The 20,910-nt window shown below is 43.0% G+C and overlaps 1 protein-coding gene across 2 annotated transcripts in view; it reads left to right on the top strand.

Moving 5' to 3' along the window:
- arid5b (AT-rich interaction domain 5B) overlaps positions 1-20,910 on the top strand; it is a 62,714-nt gene that overhangs the window by 16,645 nt on the left and 25,159 nt on the right. The window contains exon 4 of one of the 2 annotated variants that reach the window (XM_023830896.2): positions 3,361-3,591. In XM_023830896.2, coding sequence (XP_023686664.2) covers positions 3,361-3,591 — 231 coding nt within the window. Of the gene's footprint in view, positions 1-3,360; positions 3,592-4,318; positions 4,380-20,910 lie in introns of those variants that run through there. The other variant, XM_023830897.2, reaches the window with a different exon arrangement.

Consider the following 20,910-nt stretch of genomic DNA (forward strand, 5'->3'; position numbering starts at 1 on the left):
CCTGACAGCTGAGAGAGAAGTACGCCTGAGCACATATTAAAATAGCTTAATAAAAACAGATTATTTCTTGTATCAGCGTGAAACCGTCGCATAAATGCGCTACCTGCACGTTGTTTTCAGTCTATTATTGGCAGCTCCTTTTCCTGATATAATGAGAAACCGTGTGCCAACCACTAAATGTCACATCTTTTATCAGCAACGGTTTGATGTTGAACTTCTGTGTTGCTCGTAGTCGTACACGTGTTAAAAAAAACCCTCATTAATTCAGCTGTAAAAACCAATAACTCTGCACGGTTAAAGCAATTAGAACAGTTCACTTTCGGTTTTTGCTTCTTTTTTTTTGCTTTAGAATATTTTATGTGTGTTTTGATTTTCTGTTGAGCCAAAGCTTGTGGAAAGGAATAGTCTTCCTTGGATTGTGCTGTGCATTTCTGCTTGCCAGCTTCTCAAAGAGTGCCCTAATGAGATGAACACAATGGATAATTCAGGAGCGCCGCAGAAGTGAATGTGTAGTGACTAATCTCAGTCAATGAGATATCTCATTGGGATATTTACTGGAGAACACCAACAGGCTAAATGAGTTCAGGTTATGCAGATCGACAAAGGTGGAAAAAACGTGTCGCCTGTTTGAACGCAAGCTGCTCACATCTTGCAAAACACAAGACATGATTGTGGTTTTTCAGCCCTTTGTCATCTCTCTGCAACTATACCCTTTACCTCAAGGCAAGCAGATGAGTGGACAAGGAAATCCAAATTTAAACAAACAAAATGTTTTGTTAACAAGTTGCAAGAGAGATCCAATCTAAGAGGAAAATACTTTTTTTTTTTGCCCTTAAAAGTATTTTGTAACATAATTACATGGTTGTGAAATTCTGAGATAAGCAACAGTTCTTGAGTTTAGTCTTTATTTTAGAGCAAGAGTTTTGTCTAGTCTAGAGGCAAGGAGGGGAGGATACACAGCAGTTACTCATAGCTATTTTTTCATATTTCATGGAGCTAAATATATTTCTGACCCAGGAGCTAGAAAAGACAAGAACCTATAAAGAACAAGAGGAAGAAGAAGAAATTGAATGTGTTGAGACTGAGTAGCTGGGGGGGTTAAGATACTGTATTGGGATGTGCTTGTTTTTCAGGGTGGGGCAGAGTGGAAGTGTATTTTTGTAGCATGTGTTTGACTTTCATAGAGGACATATATGATTTGGTTTCAATGTACAGCAGTAAGAAAGTACTGCTGGCTTTATGAGCAAGATTTATTTTAGCTTTTGACAGCCATCCTGAGATATTCCTAAACACATATTTTGACGTTTATAATCTCTGGATAAAATTACATTGGTGCTGCAGTCTTCCATCCAGATAACTTTCATAAAAGGCACACAATGAAACACCGCAACGCAGGCGCCTTCGTTGTTTGCGCGATGTCCAGCTGTGGAGTACCGAGCGCGTCACTAGAATCTGGAACGTGGAAGCCAATTTTCCCTGATCAGAGGACATGTGAAGCTTAGCCAAGCAGATTTCATAGGTTGATTCTGCGGCCAATCGGTGCATACCTGTTTTCGCAACAAAGGTTGCTTGTGGAGAGCACTGAGCGAAAATTGCATAATGTGATTTTCCTCAGCCTGTAATGATAGTGCAGCCCCAACCAATTAAAATGCAAAGATAAGAATTCCTTTATTTAGAAGTGTAAGATTTTATTAGGAAAATGGCTGTGAAGCGGAAGGGCTTTAGTTACTTCCTCTAGTCTATTCACACAGAGTGAATCTAATCAGATAACCTACAAATGGATCCCTCTGAGTTTGGTTAAGATCAGCGCGGCTCCTTGGAACCTCGAACGATTTTTGACAACAACCTCAGCTGCCTCACTTGCTCTTAGTAGTGAGTACATGTTATCGTTAAGTATTTTGGGAAGGCGGAGATCCGTCGAACAAGCGAGAACACCTACTGTACACGGTTGGCCTGCTGAATGAACTAACACACAATGCAATAACTGTGAAAGCTGTCAATGAATAAGCCGTGGGAATGCAAATAATGAACCGCATGTACCGGTTGGGAACCAAACTTAAATTCCCTATTTTTATTGCGTATGCTCTTTCTGTATATACTGTGCTAAATGAACTATTAAAGATTTTTAGAAGGGAGGAAGCCATTACTCATATGAGTTATACTATTAAAACTTACCACCACCCCCCTCCCTGCCCCCGTCACAATAGGAAAGTGTTCTGGGGCCATTGGTCATTAACCGATTACCTATTTAGTCATGTATATCATTGCAAAGAAAGGAAATATAGCAAGAAAAATCCCATGATACTCAACAAGCACTGTCAAAGAGGGCAACCTTGAGCTTCCCAGCCCCCCCCCCCCCCCCCCACTCTCCCCACATCTTCAAGGCTATGTGTAAGAGGACAGAGAACACAGTGGTGGAAAGAGAGGGGAGCGCAGAGCATGTGGGGAATTTAAAAGGGGATATTATTCATGCAAAGGTCCAATTAAAGGATAAGCAAAATCAATAGGACATTTTGAGCACTTCTGCATTCATCCAGAGACATTAAAAAATAGATGAATTTTTGAAGTTCATTTCAAATCCTGTAGCTGTTACAGTCACGGATAGAAATACATAATTAACAGCGTTATGTAACTGGATTTTTATATATCTTCTTTGCGGAAGAGGTAATGAAGATAATTTGATGGTGTATAAAAAGATATTGAAATCTGGTTTTAGGTTTAAAAAAAACCAAGCCAAGTGTTTTCTTTTGGGGTATGTCAGTCAGTGGAAACTGTGCGCATGTTCTCCGGCCCTCAGTGTCACGTTCCCAGAATGCGGGGCCACTTTACGTCCCTGTACTGCTTTTTCAGCCGGACCCCAGCCCTCTGACGTCTTTAGGCATGGTTTAGACTGTAACAATAGATGTTAACTCCTGTCTTAGGAATAGATTTTTTTTTTCACTGGGTGTTTAATGCCTTGTGATTGGCTTAACAATCGCGGGGTTTCTGGTTGAATCTCAGAGGACCTAACACTGTGACTCTTGAAGCCATATTAACTGAGTTGACTTTCTGTTGGATGTAATAATATTGCTTCAGCAGCAGGGATTCCAGCGAGTCTTCAGGAGCCCATATTGTGCGGCCTAATCTATCTGTACTGAATGGCATGGCTTGCTTCCCAGATATTTTCGCTTTGCCAATCCTTGCAGAGAGCCGTCATGTGACAACAGCTGCTTTGGATCCGCACGGAAAATTAAAGGAAGCCTGCTTGGTTTTCCGTCAGTTAACTGTTACATAAAACGACAATCTGCGCGAATTTGCACTGCGATTAAAGTGCTTAACGCCAACCTTGTGTTTTTTTTTTGTTACCCCTCCTTTCACCAGGTGAGGATGGTGAAGAGAAGAGAGTTCTGGTGCTGAGCTACCCGCAGTACTGCCGGTTCCGCTCTATTGTCGTACGGCTACGCGAGCGGCCCTCCTCCCTGCTGACGGACCATGTGGTTCTAGCGCTGGGTGGCATCGCCTCGTTCAGCAGCAACACCCGCATCCTGTACTGCCGTGACACCTTTGAGCATCCCACGCTGATCGAGAACGAGAGCGTCTGCGACGAATTCGGTAAGAGCGCCGGGGTGCCACGTCTCCGCACGGAACACCGGCCGACCCGTCCAGCACTTGTCTTCCTTGGGCACACTCTTGCCCGAGCAGAACCATTCCTGGCCATTTCAAGCCACATTAAATCGATTACGGTTAATCACCTGATGGACTAACAAACCAATGAGTATAATGGGCAGTTTGAAAATGAGTTCAGGTTTAATTGCTAAAGCACCACATAATTTAGAGATTATGTGAAGAGACACGGCTGGATCTGACTGGAAGGTCTCATGGGAAATGAGAAGACAGTGGCGGATTATCTGGCTATACCTTCATGGATGATACGACCAATGAGAAAAAGATAAGATACTTTCAATGGGGCTGTGATATGGATGTACTCTGTCTTGATTGAATGAATCACAATTGACCTGACCTCATCTTTGACCTTATTACTGACAAGTGCCATATTATTTGTATAATTACATCATGCAGCCAACGATTTTTTTTGACCCTCCAAATATATGCCGTGTCACCTATACAAAGCAGAAGGCTTCAGTACTTTAATTCTGGGATGTTTTGCAAGGAGGCTTAATTAACTAGTGAGTACACTAGTGTGTTTATGTTTTTCTATGCTAAGAGGCTAATCTCATAGCATTATCAAAACTCACTTACCTGCCCAATTGTAACTAAGGGCATGAGGTCTGGGGTGGTAAATCCTTCTCAATGGGAACTTAAACATTAATAGGGACGACGGTGGAGAGAAGCAATGCAAACAGATTCCTGTAAGGTGAACGGGGCATTCATTGTCTTGGGTAAGTTTAATCTATGCATTTTTACACTCGCTAGTTGGTGATGATTTATGGCATTTGGGGAACTAGTTAAGTTCTTTTTAAAATTGTCATCTGCTTTTCTTTTTTGGTTTTTATAGTATGTTTCATCGTGTTTTAACATAGTATAATTCACTGCAATATTAGTGATAAAATGATTGGGGAATGTAATTTATTTGTGCCTAGGGATAAGGCATGAAGTCATGATTCTTTTTAAGCATTACCACATGCTGTATTTATTTTATTTTGAACATGAAACAAATCTGAGACAAATCTTTTATGCTTGGAAAGACGGACGCTTGGCAGGAAAGCCGCTGCGTTCAGATAAGTGTTCAGACTCCAGCGTTTTGAACCACGTAACAAGAGTTTAACGCTCATAGCTTGTGAAACAAGTCCAGGGATGTTAGACTGAGAGCCATTAAACTTTAGAGGGAAACAGGAAGACTAAAGCATACTTTAGGAAGTATGTGATGCAAAACAAGTTATTACTTTTCATGCTTGCAGTTTTTTTTTTTTTTTAATTAATCCTAAAGCCCTTCTTTATCGCTGGACTGGGTTTCGTGTTTTAATTGTTTTCCATGTGCATGTATGTTATTTTACTGTCCCATAAGGACATACAGAATTTTAAGTTACTTTAAATGTAATCCGCAATTTGCTGGGCCCTGTGCCCATAAGTACTGATAAACACACTCCATAAGCGGTAGGGAGGGCTTCTCCTCACCCTGCTTTTGCGGTGTGAACACTTACCTTAGAACAGGGGTGCCCAACTCCAGTCCTGGGGGGCCGGAGCCCTGCACATTTTTGGGTCTCCCCTCATTTAACACACCTGATTCAACTCCTTGTGCTAATTACCACATAGCACTTGAGCTGAATCATTTATGGTGGAACAGGGAAAGAACTAAGCTACACAGGGCTCCGGCCCCCCAGGACTGGAGTTGGGCACCCCTGCCTTAGAATCTCACTGGTCTCCTTAGAGGAGCTTTAGCCATCTCAGGCCCTACATATTTCCGGCACACTCCGCCAAACAGCAACGAACACGCACTGACGAGATTATGGCGCTTAAACTCCTAAGATTCCAACTGCGAGAAACCCTGCAGCCCAAGTACAGATAACAAATGAAAACTTAGGAATGAAACGATGCCTTATGAATGTAATCAGGAGTCTGGTTAATTATTGAACTGAGTTTGTTGGTTGATTGTCAGTTGATTGCTGTGCTATTTTCTCTCTTTGAATCATTTCCTTTTTCTTCGCTGTACTGACTCAGAATCCTAAGAGAGCGTATTTTACATTGTTACGCTTTTTTTTTACGCAGGCATCTATGAAGTGATAACAGAATACAATATTTATATCCTGGTGCTTTTAATTAAAGTAGGGTTGTTATAAAGCTTTTGTAATTTGTGTGGTTGAGGCACTCTAGAGTTGAGTAACACCCTGAAATCCTTTTGGTTGTTAATTTGGTCGTTTTTTTTTTGTCATGCATATAGGACTCTGATGTGTTTTTGTACGTCTTTGTCTGCCTTTATCTATTTATTTAGTAGCCTTGAGAAATATATTCGCGCAAATGTAATGCAGACAGGGATATGCAAAAATAATTATGGACAAACCACTTCAATTAGCATGTCCAGGTTTTTAATGTTTTACAAACTAAACACTTTTTATTCTGTCCAGAGAAATCCTCTGTGACAAGAATGCCTTGTGTATTATTATAGTATGTTTTGTGCATAACAATGAAGGGTGAATTAATGATATCCTCTCGGCTAATGGAAAAGATGTGCAAGACAAAAGAACACATTGTTATCTTTCATCAAGAGGCCGTCTGTTCAAGCCTTTACCCTGAAGAGTGTTAATAATGTACACCTTTATAAATCAAATTATGGGAACATTACGTTTAAGTTACCTTCCCGCTGTGGCTTCAATAGCCCCAGTTTGGAAAGCGTACATTCACGTTTTATTTCCAGGCTCGTTTCCTACGTGTGTTTGCCGCAAATATTGCCGTGAAAATGGGTCATTTGTTGTTTTTTTCTTTGAAAAGCAGCGCTCCGAATGGCGTATCTCAACGATGTCGTCAGTGGGCTTTTTATGTAATTGCTGGCGACGTGTTTAACAAGCAAAAACGTGGCCTTGTACGGCTGATCGAATGTTTCCAGCGCGGGGTCCAGCGCTGAAGGGGGAAATGTTCGCCTTTACATCGGCATTTCCAAGCGGCGCGCAAAATATGCAGCGCTGTTTAGGAAGATGCGACGAAGACGCCTGGAAGCCGTAAGAAAGTGGGCGAAGCCGCTTCTGGTGAGAACATGTGGTTCGGGGAACATTTGAATAATTAAATACAGAGAAAAGATCTATCATTCGGTGTATGATCGCGGAATATTGTGAAACATCAGGCCCTGTGATATACTCTATACCCGAAGGAAATGAAAATTAACTTTTTTACCCAATTCCCCCCGGAGAATGAAACGGCACAAGACATGCTCCTTTAATAAACCGAGTACTGTATTTTGAAATCAGATTTTGGATTTCTGCATATTCACAGCAGATTTCTATTTATAGTGCACATTTCTGTTGACCACATGGGATATAAAATTGTCCTAGTTCCTGCGTTGAGAAAGAAAATTAAATACCAGCGGTTTGTTTGTTTGAAACGGTGCTGCTTGCATTTCACTAAACATAAGCAGTTACTGAAGTGGGAACATTTCTCAAATTCTTCGGAGACCTTGCTTGTATCTGGCTTGGGTGGCCGCATACAGGTTATTAATAATATCCAGATGTTCCAAACAGCTATATTTTTGACCGGATGGACATTGTGTAATGAGAATTGCACAGTTTAAACGTTTAATTCATTAAAACATGGTCTCTTTGAACGATTTGGTAAACAGTGTAAGGCGATTACGGCCTCCTGCGCACGGGACGAAAGGTAATTAGAGCTATTTAAAAGGTGTATTTTAGTGATCTGATAGTGAGACACGCTGATAAATCTTGGCTTTGGCTGCGATCCGCGTTAAATCGTGCCCAAAACTGAGATCATGCTCTCGTTCTTAATAAGCCATTTTAGGTATTACGTTGGATCATCTTTGATATTTTCCCTTTCACTCATTTGCAGTCTGGATTGTATTACTTAAGGTCAGGAATTTCTAAACTGCCAGATGCGTTATCCATTCATATCCGTGATTGAGAATTCAAGGAAAAACTGAAACGATGAAATTATTATTATTCTACCCCCCCTACCCCTCCCCCCTAGTGGTCCCTAGGCAGAACTTCCCCGTGCAGTTCATTTCAAAGCAGAGGTACTTTTTAGAATCTGAAAGCGTTTTATCCCTGAATGATATTTGCATAATTGTCTGGTGAGATATTATTCCCATAATTCGTAATGAATAACATGCAAGGAGCCCGGATGCGTATTGTGGAAGTCTCTGGCAGTAAAACAGCCTTGAGAAATATCCTTTGCTGGGTAAAGTACAGCAGCGTTTCAAATAAAACTACACATACATATAATTAGTGGTCGGTCCAGTAAGTCTGCAAGGTCACTGTTTTTATCAGTTTGACGAAATTCTCCGTTGCTTTTGCTTCAGTTTCTTAAGGAGCGGGAGATTTCGAGGTATCCACACTCGTGTAATGATTCCCAGTTGTTTGGAGCCATTTTGAAAGCAATCAGTCTGACATTTAAGACCCTGCTCTCCAGCACATGTGGATTGTACAATAATATGTGCCGCTAGAAACTCATAAAGACAATACTTCGACACGGTGATCCAGTTTACAACAACATGTCTCCATTTCAAATGAATTCTCTCAGATGTCTTGAGAGATCATAGCCCCCCCCCCCCGCCCCAGTCTGTTGCTGTTGACCTTATCCAAAACTTTTTAAAATGTTTTTTTAATCCTTACGTGTTAAACATTTCTTAATGTTCTTAATTTTTATGTGTATGTGAGGTGGAAAAAAAAATAATGACACCACATGAAATAGGACTCTAACGTCAAAGTAACTAAATCACAACTAAAGACACGGTTACAAAGTTGAGTCATATTAGCTTGAATGCCAGTAAGCAGTATATGCATCAGCTATGAAAGCAGTCTGATGGTCAGCACTTTGATATGTGAGTTTTCAAAGCGACATGAGACAACCAAAAGAGGCCAAATGATCAACTTGCAGGTGCATTGGCCACGAAAACTTCAGCCTTATTTAATGTGTCAAGGGGAGATGAGTGTGGGGAAAAATCATGACCGCGTGAGCCAAACGGAGAGGGAAAAAACTGCAGCAGAAATGAGGAACAGTAGTGGGCAGTCAAAGGTCATCGCCAAGGAGAGATGGACACTCAAGATGCTAAATATCATAAAAGTTTGCCATTAAAAATTGCCGCAGTACTGAATCGACACGTCTGTAACCCAGCATCATCAAAAACAAAACGTCATCTTGCTGGATTTAAAGGAAGGGCTCCTGTTTGGAAACTACGTGTATCCAAGGCCAATGTACAGAGACGTGTAACTGGGTGTCAGAGGCACGAAAACCTGAGCCCTGGGGCAATGAGAAAAAGTAGCCTGATGAGTCATCTTTCACCCTTTCTCCTACTTTCGGATGGGCTTACATTTGGAGAAAGCCAACGGTTACACATGGGAGATCCAGAATGGTATAGCCAGCCTTCTCATGGGAGCCATTAGGTCTGATGATTGCTCTGCCTGGTTATATAACAGGCGTGGATTATGAGGCTATTTTACAGAACCTGATGCACCCCGTGGTGCAAGAACTCTTCCCCGGTCATCTTCCCAAACTCTAAGATGATATATGCTGCTAAAGAAATTTAAATGTGGTTTCATGATCACCCGGATGAAGTTGAACACCTTCCACCCAATCACCATATGTACATAACTTCTATGGAATGTCCTGGACTGCGATGAGTTGGTGCTCCATCCTGGGTTGTTCCCTGCCTTGCGCCCATAGCCCTGTGACCCCGAATAGGACAAGCGCTTTCCGAAAATGGATGGATGGATGGACGGACGGACGGACGGTTGGATGGGTGGATGGACGGACAGACAGATGGATGGAATGCTCTGGACTGTAGAGTGAGAAGTCGGCTTCCACCTCATTCATTCTTCAATGAACTGAGGCTTTTCTTCTAGAAGAGTGGCCCAATGTCCAACTATAGTTCCTTCCAAAAAGGATCAAAACCCTTCTGAAGCCAAAGGGAGACCCTTACTTCTCATGAAATCATTGATATTAATATACTCTTAGTGTTCCTTTTATTTTGTTCACCTCCATATATAAACAAACATGAAACTGCTGCATATTTATTTAGCATATATGAGTTTCTGACCACTGCTTCTCTGTATTAGAACCTATCCAAGTACTGGCAGAGATGTCATGGTTTCCAGTAACTGTTTGTACTACATTACGTCAAATTAAAACCAAATTTTCTATTATTCCTCTTTCGGCACTTGGCAGCCGTGCAGTTCGGCGTCCTGACAGCTGCGAGTTATTTGAAATACTTCAGTGGAGTGGGGGAAACCTGCTGTGAGGAAGACTCAGTGCTGTTAAATTCATAGGAAGGCATGATGTAATCGGTGTTACCCAACGCTAGTTTGTGAACCAACCCAGAGTAAAAATAATCTCTCCTGGATTATCCAGTGTAATTGAATTGACCCTCTATGTCAGCACTGGCCTGCATCAAGCCTCTCAGCTGATGTCGTTTGGCACAGCACACCTTCCGGATCATCCGCCATCGTTTTGGAAACGACGCGGCACTACGTTTTCGAGTCTTATCTCCCGATGCATTTATTTGCTTATTTAAAACAGTGTCACAGCTTTCTTTGTTAGGATGTGTTAGGCTTGACATTTGAGGTTGCATTATTATTTTTAGCACTATCCTCTGTGATTTGGACTAATTACATTCCTGCCTCTGCCTTAGTAAACGAGCTCATTCTTGGCGACGAATCCTCTGGAGGTGGGATGTCGCACCTCTTGCTCAGAAGTATGCCTTTACTGTCGAGCAGGAATGCCGCGTATCAAGCTGCGAAACGGCTCCCTCTCTTGTTATTGAGTAACGTTAGACGTCTACCTGTGATGGGCGCCGATTTGGAATGCCGGGCTGGAGAGGAAAATATTGAGCTTGATTCCCAGTCTCTTGTATCCCCAGCAGACTACTTACCGGGGAAAATAAATAATTCATACGAAAAAAAAAATGGGACCTTCCTTTCTGTGCCCCGGAATAATTGTTATACGGAGCGAGGAAGAATTTTCGCAGCACAGGCTGAGGTCTGAAACAAAATGTCACTTAAAGCACGATACAATATTTGATTATCGTTTTCAAATCTCATCCGGCTCCCCGCGAGGTCGTCCACTGGTTGATTTGCTGGGAGAGTCACTGGCGCTTGAGCGCCTCTGTAGCTGTGGTGATTTATTAACACGCCGACATCCATGCACTCCTCTCTATAAACATTTAATGAGTCAGCGTACACAGATCAGAGGGAACACACCAAAATATCTGATAATAGGTTTCAAGCGAATAATGTTTCAAGGACTTCATTGTGCGCCTTCAGGAAAACATTACTTCCCAGTTATGTACAGACTGAATTGCCTTTGTTTTCCAAATTTATTTATGTATTTGTTTATTTTCCTCTCTCTGGTAATTATTCCAGTGGGTGAGGCTCTTAGGAATGCGCTGGGCAGAGGAGTCTTTCTTGTTCTAAGACTAAGAATGAAGCTTTTTGTACTGGGGGAATGAAGAGATCAACGCTGTGAGTCACGCGTTGAAACTGTTTTGGGATCTGTGTGAAGCCATTGTTTTGATCAGTTTAATGTTTGGGAAAATATATTTTATTTATGTGTTGGTACCTCTCATTTCCTATGTCTGTCGCCTCATTCGTTGCTTTCTTCTTCATTTTGCATTGTCGTTATTGATTGGCTTGTCACAGTGGGAATCGGCCCACGCCATTGGATGGAAATCTGAATACGCTTTCGACCCACTGTTTGGCAGTGTGGGGCGGTAACGGAAGATGGTATCTGAGAATGAATATACCGGACCTGTCTTGGATCAGCTTAATAACTTAGCAGGAACCATGTGAAGTATTTAAATTTTAATAAAGACTACCATATAGTAAAATGGAATCATAAAGATAATTCATGAGATAGCATTATCTAGAACAGATAATGCTAACGATAGTACATACAGCCATTTCCTGTAAGCGACAGAAAGGCTGATACAGATACCTCTGTACTTAACCTCACCCACCAGTTTAGTTTTATGTTGCCTGTGAGATTAATGAAAGGCCTGAAGTTTTTTTGTGTGTGTGTGTAACGTTACATAACACTCCTGATATGTTAATGATACATTAATGACACCCTCTAACAGCCTGACACACAAACAACGGTTACTAGGTCAGCCATGAGCTTTTCACAGCAAGTGAGTCATTAAAGGGCCACATTTTCGTCCATTCAAAAGCCAATAAGCTCGGCGGCGATCGCGTTATTGTTTTTTTTTTTTTTTTTAAATATTGTAATTTTCTTGGTTTTCCTTTTTGCATGGCTAGGTGGTGATTAAATTGCTTATCTCCCACCACCTGCTGTTTAAGGGGAGGAATGGATCGTGGAGCTGCACCATGTGGGTTCAAAGGTCAGCGCTGTGTTTGTAATGTTGTATTCTGGTAGTGGGTGCGACCTTCCAGAATGAACTATGCTACTGTGAATTGCATTAGCAAGTAGCTGTGATTCTTAGCACAGATCACCACAGCATCCCATGGGCTATCGCACTTCTTGAGGACAGAATGCCATCGACGTTCCGGAATACACGTAATGCAGCGTGATTTTTTTTAATTTAATCTCTGTTTTCGTTTTTTTTCTACTTTCACTCTCCTGTTTTTAAGGTCCCGCACTTTTGCCGTCCGATTTATGGAGCGGCTGTGCTTACGCTGACGGGACCATTAAGTTAATGCTGCCAGCTTATGTGCCATTAAGGTTTGTTTTGCTTTCTTTTTACTGGTGACCCAGTTGAGCCTCAAGGGGGGAACCTGCAGACTGTGGCCTGTATTGTGTCACGGTGACGTGTTCCATTGTACTTAGACAGGCTTTGTGTGAATCACGATGCTCTTTGTTGGTTTCACTGTGATTAAAAAAATAAAAAATAAAAAAAAACCCCAGTAGTCATGGACAAAGACTGAATGGCATTGGCACCCAGTCGTAACTGGATAGCTGCGTAGCTTATTATGAAAAAATAATAATAAATTAAAAAAATGTCCCATTGACGTTATGTGAAATTCTCACGTCTTCTTGAGGGCAGTATTTCAGGTGCCCGTATGTGCTGGTAAATCGACGTGCCGTGATATCATTGAAGGTCGTCAGGATTACGGTAGTGAGACCTTGCCGTTTAAGAATTATAACAGGGACAATGTAAACACACTTAAAGCCTGAAATGTATAATCAAAGCAGGGACTATGGGTGTCCTTGGCCGTATTTATTACAGACTCCCCAGGACAAGGTGTTCTGAGACATTTTTACGTACATTGGTTCTGTTTGTGTTCTTGGATAGTTTCCAGGTAGCCAGTCATATTTCACTAGGTTCATTATTGTAAGTTGCAGTCTTTCTACAATTACCCCTGTAAATGTCACCTCCGCCCAAACTGGGGCATCCAATTGGTTCCTGTGCGAAAAACCTACCGGGCAAATTCTAATATGCTGAGGGTTAAATCACTGTAAAGCTTTAGTTTACCAGTGTGGCTACCGGTTCTTACCTGCTTGAGAATCATCTCAGACTGTGGCTCTTGACATCCGGCTCGTGAGGTGGTGTAACCTGTATAGGGACGTTTTTCTGAAGTGTCTATAATGATAGGGTCCAGATTTTTGGCTCAGTTTGGCTTGACATGGTTTGGTTTTGATTAGCTCATAGTCCTAGTTAACAGAGTGAGTGAATGTGAATACGCGGATAAGCATGAAGAAAGTGTGGCAGATCAGTTTAACGGCTTGAAAGGGTACTGGAGAGTTTTGTCATCTGTGGACTATATTTTAAACACGGCTGATTTGCTGAGGGTGGTGAATTCGTGGCTGGTGGCTGAGGGATATTGTACAGCTACTGAAAGACCTGCAACAGTCTTTTCCTGGAGCTCGGGAAGAAGAAAAAAATACCATCTTTGTCATTTTGACCTTAAATTTTATTTCCCGTGAGTGTCACCAACCATGCCGGTCTGTCAGGCTGATAGATGACAGGACACAAATTAGAATCCTTTCCTTTCATCGAGCTGGTCTCCTAACAAAGCTGCTGTGGACTTAACTGTGGTTTGGTGTCGTTTCGGCACCGTTTGTAGCATTTAGATACATCCTAAGTGGTGCCTCGCGTTTTGCGTTAGATCCGGTAGAACGAGGTACGTCCGTTGTCGTACCCTTAAGCAAAACGCTGGATTTCTCCTGCCGTACAAATGAGCAACACACTATACACTTTGGGGGAAAAAAGCAACGGATAAGTTAGGAAGTAATACATAGAAGGTAATAACATATTAGCTTTCCTACAATGTATTGACTCAGTCTCTGGCTGGTTTTGGCCTAGGTGCACCATAAATCTCCTAATGAAAACCGACTCTCCTAATGAAAGTAAGTGGGTGAGTATAAGCCCCAGTGAAAGAGATCAGATTCCTCGTGCCTATCACGACAGGCCGCGTCGCTACCGGGGGCCGGTCCACAAACACCACCCTCGTCACGTATGATATTTCATATATTATTCCAGTGTTGAGCTTCAGCTGTCAGAGCCATTATTTGTTTTCTACTGGGTTCTTTTTAATGCTCTGACTGGAGTTTTGTTTTCTCTGCATACCATACTGACATAGCAGCGACTCAGAAGATGAATTTTCTTTCTTTTCATGTTTTACTGTAATTAAATGTCATTACGCTGAGTGGTTTGGGCAGCTACAAAATTAAAAAGGCCCCGAATTACACAATAATTGCTCTTTGTTTGGTATATAAACACTATATGTTATTTCATTGTGTGCATTTCTTATTTATTAAAATGAAAAATGCAGAGGCTTCCTTTGGATTGTGGGCCTGCAATCTATCATGAGTTGACATAACACGTTTGCCATACATGCAGAAATAATGGCATTACCATTTTGAATAGTCAAGTAATTGCTGTCTTAATGACTCTCCAGTTGGGTTAAACAATTAGCTGGTGGATTGTGCATCTCCTGTCATTTAATGGGAAGAATATCAAGCTACATCATATGTCATATTGAGGATGAGAATCTGTAAAGCCTGTTCCTGCATGGGCTTCCTGTCTGGACGTCACTGTTTTAAATTAGACGCTGGTGTTGATGAGTACAGCAGCTCGGTTGAGTTTAGTCATTTCTCGTGTATGTGTCTGTTTTCCTGGCAACACTTGTGCAATTTCCAGCTAGAAAAAAACCTACATTAGAATTGTTAAAAAAAAATCGCAATACAGCATTAGCTCAGAGGCTACAGAGCTTTCTGTTCAGATCGTATGCAGGGTGACATCACTAGCCAGTCGTCCTTCTAGCAAGTACAGATAAAAAGGGAAGTGAGACAAAAGTGCCTCCCAGAACACGTTCATGCATTCGTAAACGGTAGAATGCAGTCCTTCGCCAAGATAATTCAATTTGGTTCCTCTGCCTAAAGTGACATTTGAGGTATATGGCGTAGTAATGAGTAAGTGTTTGCACGCTGTGGAAGCCACCTTGTTATGTCTATGTGGCAAACTGTTATTTTACAGCTCAGCATTCTTCACTCGTTTTAAAGGTCAGCGGAGAGACCTCGTGACATTTTCAATCTGCGGCTGAGGTTCCGCGAGAATCCATTTTTTTCGCCGGATGGAGCAGGAGCCTTTTTCCGGCGTGGTGACGGCATCACACGGACTCCAGCGGCGATATCCTCCGACTACGGAGCCCCAAATGAGGTTTTGGACTTTTTAAAGGGGACAGAGGCTTTGCCATGTTGCCTTGGGACTGTGTCTTTATGAGAAACCTACTTAAGGCTCTAAACAATCTGATTGAGAGCAACATGGAGGTAAAATGCAGGAAAGTGTGGAAGATCTGTGTGGGGAAATAGTTCTATTCTTTGTAATCAGGACCTCAAGTGCATGACTCGCCAATAATTATATACTTTCCAGTAATTCAGATATTCAGAAGTATGCTGGTATTCCAGCAAGACCCATTAGCCAAAGGGCGTGTTTATGAGATCAGAATGTTAGCAGCCAAGTTCCCTGAAAAATTAAACAGCTTCATAAAAGAATGTAATATTTTCTCTAGAAAATCGATAAAGACTTTTTTTCCCCCCCCATGTGGGAGAAAGAATTTATTCTCAAGTATTTCACCTAAATTCATCTTGGGTACTGGTTCCCTTAATATGAAAATGGTTTCAATTTTGCTCCTTTTTTGCTTTTAGAAATTCAGTTTTACGTGCCGAGCGTCTCATACCGGGGGATTATTTCAAAGTCATATTCAAAAATATGCAAAAGCACACATGAGCCCTGCCCCACCCCCATCTGGAGCCAATGAATTTCTGTTGAGATGCTTTGCTTAAAAAGAAACAAACAGAGGCTGATCACCTGTGGCACTTTCACCTCCGAAGGCTGGTGGCACAGCTGAGGTCTCTGGAGGTTGACTTTGTTGACCCAAGACAGAACTTGCTGATTCAGATTTCACCAGTGATATGCAAATGAGGCTTATTGTGAGCGATGGTGGGGAATCTGGGGGCGGGGGTGATTGGTGCATTGGAAATGGGGGGGGGGGGGGCTGCCCTGGGGGGGTGCTTGGTTGTTATCAGGATTCCCAGAGGAGGGAAGCGGGCATGTAATTTGTGGCCCATGTGATTGTGTGTACCGAAGCTGGCTGTGCCGAACCGAGCCACCCCTCAGTTCCTCTCGTTAACTACTGCTTTCCCCAGTCATTCAAATTGACAGATGACACGGTTAAGTTAAACGAGGAAGGCGGGATTTCTAAATTCACATTCGCCATCTCCAGAGGGAGAGTTTTAGGATTGCGTTATTCTAGAGAACATTTCTCGTTTCGTTTTTTTTTTTGCGAATTTGGTACCTCTCCAGGCCCAGAGGAATCATCGATAACAAAAGATCGCACTTTGTCGTAACAAGACGAGGCGCGGTTGAAACTTCTAAACGCTCATCTTTCTCCTGAGAGGCTTGTCAAACTGAACATAAAAGAAATGTTAGAAGCGGAAGGATGGGGGGGCTCTTTGGAGATTCTTAACCACGCAGTGGAAGGAGATATCAGATTGTAGCCAGGCTGTGAAATGACATCATCATTTCTGAGCCTATAGTAAGAGAGAAAGCTTTGCTTAAATATGATGCGTGTAAAGTGTTGAATCTGCCTGCTTTCAGGCTCATATTATGCACCGTCAGAGGTGGAGTCAGTAGCAGCTGTGATAGACCCATCCAACGCACGTGATCGTCTCACCTGGCGGGGCGCTAAATGAAGTTGTGTATAGGCATACAGCACGAGTTTTCCGTTGTCATGGGGACCCTGAGTTGCAGGACCTGCTGCTCGTCATGAGATGATGATTAGCACCTGGCCCCAGGCCGCGACTCTTGCAACCGTACATGCAGGTGACAACGGATTTGTCCTGTTAGAGGTCGTCCGCAATTTGTCTGGCAAGTTCTTTGAAGGTTTTCTTTTTCTCGCAACGAAATGCCCATGTCCTTGTCCTCAGACTTGCACGCTAGTTGCTTCTGAAGGTCATTTTGGCTGAACCTTATTTTGGTGTTGAAATGACTTGTAGCGAAATATGTGTTCGACAATCCATATTATACTATAACATCTCTATCGGGGGTCAACGTGTGAGCCTGGTGAACACACCAGAATTCATGCCTTAAGAGGTGGGCAAACAGGAAGTGATGTAAAGCCATGTGATCAGATGCCTCCTAGTTACAAGCTGCTCTCGTTAGCTAGTCTTTAGCACGACACCACATCACCTTTAAAGAGGAACTCAGTCCTGCACTGTCAGGGAAGTTTGTATCAAAGTCTCTGTAACATGTCCAGCTTCTCATCACCTGCGGTGTTCTTTATTTACGCAATAAATAGCTTGATAATTACGTATAATTATATAACAATTATTTAATGATTATAATAATAATTAATATGGTATTTTTTCAGCCTCTCTCCCATCTCATTGATAATGGGGTGTGGTGAGGGAAGGCGATTAAATAATATTCACAGTCTGGATTATTATATATTCAGTGATTGCATGTATGCATCATGCCATAGATGTGTATGACTCAATGCTTGTGCCTTGGGAGCCATTCATTCCATTTAATCCGGGACATTAAAACTGATGGGGGCAGGGCAAACAGCGCCCCCCCCCACCCTAAAGCACACATACATACTTATGGTCTGCTTTGCGACTCACACCTGAGCAAACAGCCGGGCGTCTAGATATGAGCTGACTGTGCCGTGCCAATTGCTGCGTCACGGCAACCCCCCCCCCCCAGCCCCAGTCCTGACGGACATCAGGGGGTACCGCCGCTCTAGCTCCAGTTAGCCACCTAATATTGGTGCCGGGGCCCGATTGCCGTTCCCGCCTTTCAAACGCCGTCTGTGAGGCTAATTGCATTCGCCCGGTTTGCCACGGTCGCATCAGCTATTCTCATGCTAATTTACACTGTCAGTGTCTTTGCCCAATGGATACTGCACAATTTATATGGAAAAATATACCACTGCCTGTGTGATTATTCTTTTGTAGATTATTGCTGTCATTTTAATATCGGAAGGCACTGGTCTCTTCTCTCTCACTATCAAATATTCATTGCGGCGAAATGTAATATTACCTTTATTCATCTGTATTATGAATCAGACATTTGCTCATATTATGTATACATAGATCCCTGTGCATATAAATCTTTTTTTTTTTTGAAATCCCAGACTAAATTATAATTGAAGCCAAAATATTTTATAAGGTAGCAGAGCTACAGGTTCCTTACTGATTGTGTACTCAAAGGAGTGGGGGGGGGGGTGGTATTTAACTCCATTTGAGCAGAGGTGTTAATTGTCCTGCTCAATAAATGTCAACACAGACGGCAAGATCTCTGCTGAGCTGTAATGCTCCTTGGTGTCTTCATTGAGAGGGTTAAAAGGACGGTTTAAAAAAAAAGGTGGCAATAAAATAGGATTTATGAGAAAATGGGATTTATGCGGGATGTTGCACATGCCAGCGACTGGGGCAGATAGGCTTACAGCGCCGGGCCCCCCCTGTGCCTCCCCATCTGGGTGACATTTCTAAATGAGAATGAAATGCAGGGTTGGGAAGCTACATGCTAAGTAAACGTCGAGGCCAGGGATTCTGTTACACGGCATCTGTTGTTGGGCTTTGCCCGCTCATTTGTAAGTCTATAAATCCTACTCCTCGCCGCGTCCTATTCCAGGGTCAGTGGACCCTGCCATTACCAAGGCTGACCCCCCCCCCCCCCCCCCCCCACCCCAGCCAAGTTCCCTCAGACGTCGCACGGCCCGCTCCCCTGTAAAATCCAGAGGAGGAATTAATGGAGACTTGGAGCGGGTGGTTCGCAAGTGCGAGGTTTTGGTTTAATTTGTGTTTTTCCTTTTTTTTTTGTACGAGTTGTTAAAAGCTGCTGGGGAATAAGCACCTGGACTTTTTATTTTAATTTTTTTTGCTTCTCCTTCAAGCGCAATGCATCTATGTGCGAGACCCCCACCCCCCCCCTGCCCCCAAAGCGTTTTCGGAAACAAATGCGTGTGAGCCCACAGATAATAGCAGATAATAGGAGGGAAGGAGAAATAATCTTTATGTTAATCCATTTCTGTGGCCATTAAACAGGGAGAAGCAATAAGCGCAGGCTCCGTTTCTGTGCGTGCAGTTATTGTAGTCATTTAGTTGGTGGATTCATTACTGCTATTATTGTCACTCTTATTGTTGCTAAGGCTTGTTCCTGCGCCGGCCAGAATTTGCAGCGTTAAATAAAGGCACATACGGCGATCAGTGGAAGCCACGGGGGGTGGTATTTCAGCGCGAAATGTGTGGACGGTTTACGCCGATGTCATTTCCAGCTTCGAACGGATTCCAAGCGTTTCGTTCCCCGCTTACGTCACTGTGCCCCCATGCCGTCATAAAGGGCCAGAAGTCGTAGGCGACTTCGTCCCAGCGCCGTCAGACAATGTTTACATATTTGATTGTGTCTGTTCTCAATTTCCATGGATATATGAGGTCATCTTTGTGAAAATTCAAGGTTATACCTCACGGTGACACTAGAGGGCAACTAGTCGTCAGAGCTTCTCGCTTTGAAGGGAACAGGAGTCATCCAGCTAGTCACTATTTTTGAAAATAATTATACGTACGCACACAGGCTTATAAAATTAGAGTGGTATTTTTGTGCATGTAAGTGTAGCCTTGTACGAGATGCAGCCGGTGCTCGGAACTGGGAAGAGAGCTCATACATATGTGTGACGGAGTCATCGCCTTACATCAGATACCAGTGAAATGACAGTTGGTCGTGAGATAATTACCGTGGCAGATTGAATATGCTTTTCACCATGTGTTAGGGAAAAAAGGTCAGAATTTATTTGTGTGCCGGGATTGCCGAAGCATCCTCTGATTTTTTGATTTGACTGAAAAGCTGGAATGAGACACCGGGTCCCCGGATGATACACACAACGCCTCGCGTCCGTTTCAGCTCTAAAGAAATCTGTTTCCCCTTTCGCTTTCGGGTCCGGCCGGGTATTTTCGGCCAGCGGATCTGAGCGTCCGGCAAGCTTAAGGAAGTCGCCGCAGGATGCCGAATATCAAATTATGAGCGATGAATGAATAATTGAACAAGACCCATAAATGAAACATTTAGGGGAAGAGTTACAGCTGAAACAGCATGCAGCACAAACACGGAGGGCAGGGGCGGGGGCCGGGGTGGGTGGGCCGGGGCTGGCGGGCCGGTACCCGCTTGGGCCATCCTTTGCCATGGCCAGTCTGTGGTGGTGGATGCCCGGTGATGGCGAGTAACATGACCAAGGGACCACACTTGACTGGGGGGGGGGTGTTGGTAGACGGCCCTGTTGCGATTTGCCGCTGGCTGACGGGCGAGCTTCCGTAGCCGTAGGCGAGAGCGAGAGGCGGAGGGAAATTGAGGAGCGCGTAGCATTATTTAGCGACGAAGGTATCATTTATTCATCATGTATGTTTTCTTCCTTCCGGGCTTCGCAGTGCCATCTGCTGTATAGAGCAATATTAAATCAGGAGGGGACAGGGAGCATGCATACAGAGAGGACTGATTTTCTCTTGTTCTTCTTACAGATGGCACTACACTGTAATTTCTGTAGACATATCTGAAGACGTACTCTGCGTTTTTTTTTTCATTTAAGCTTTTTTTTTTTTTTTAACCAGAGAACAGCGTCATGAATTTATGTCATGGTGTACTTAATAAAATCAAGCAATACTGAGATGATGATAAAATAATAAGGTTTTTTTTTCCTGGGGGGGGGGGGGGGGGAGGTGGTGGGGGTTGGGCTAGAGGTGTGGCCTGGTTTGCCATTGTGCAGCCGTGGGTAATTGAATCAGGTAATGTAAGCGAGTGGAGGA

This window comes from Paramormyrops kingsleyae, chromosome 20 (genome assembly GCF_048594095.1).
Source record: "Paramormyrops kingsleyae isolate MSU_618 chromosome 20, PKINGS_0.4, whole genome shotgun sequence".
NCBI classification, from domain to species: Eukaryota; Metazoa; Chordata; class Actinopteri; order Osteoglossiformes; family Mormyridae; genus Paramormyrops; species Paramormyrops kingsleyae.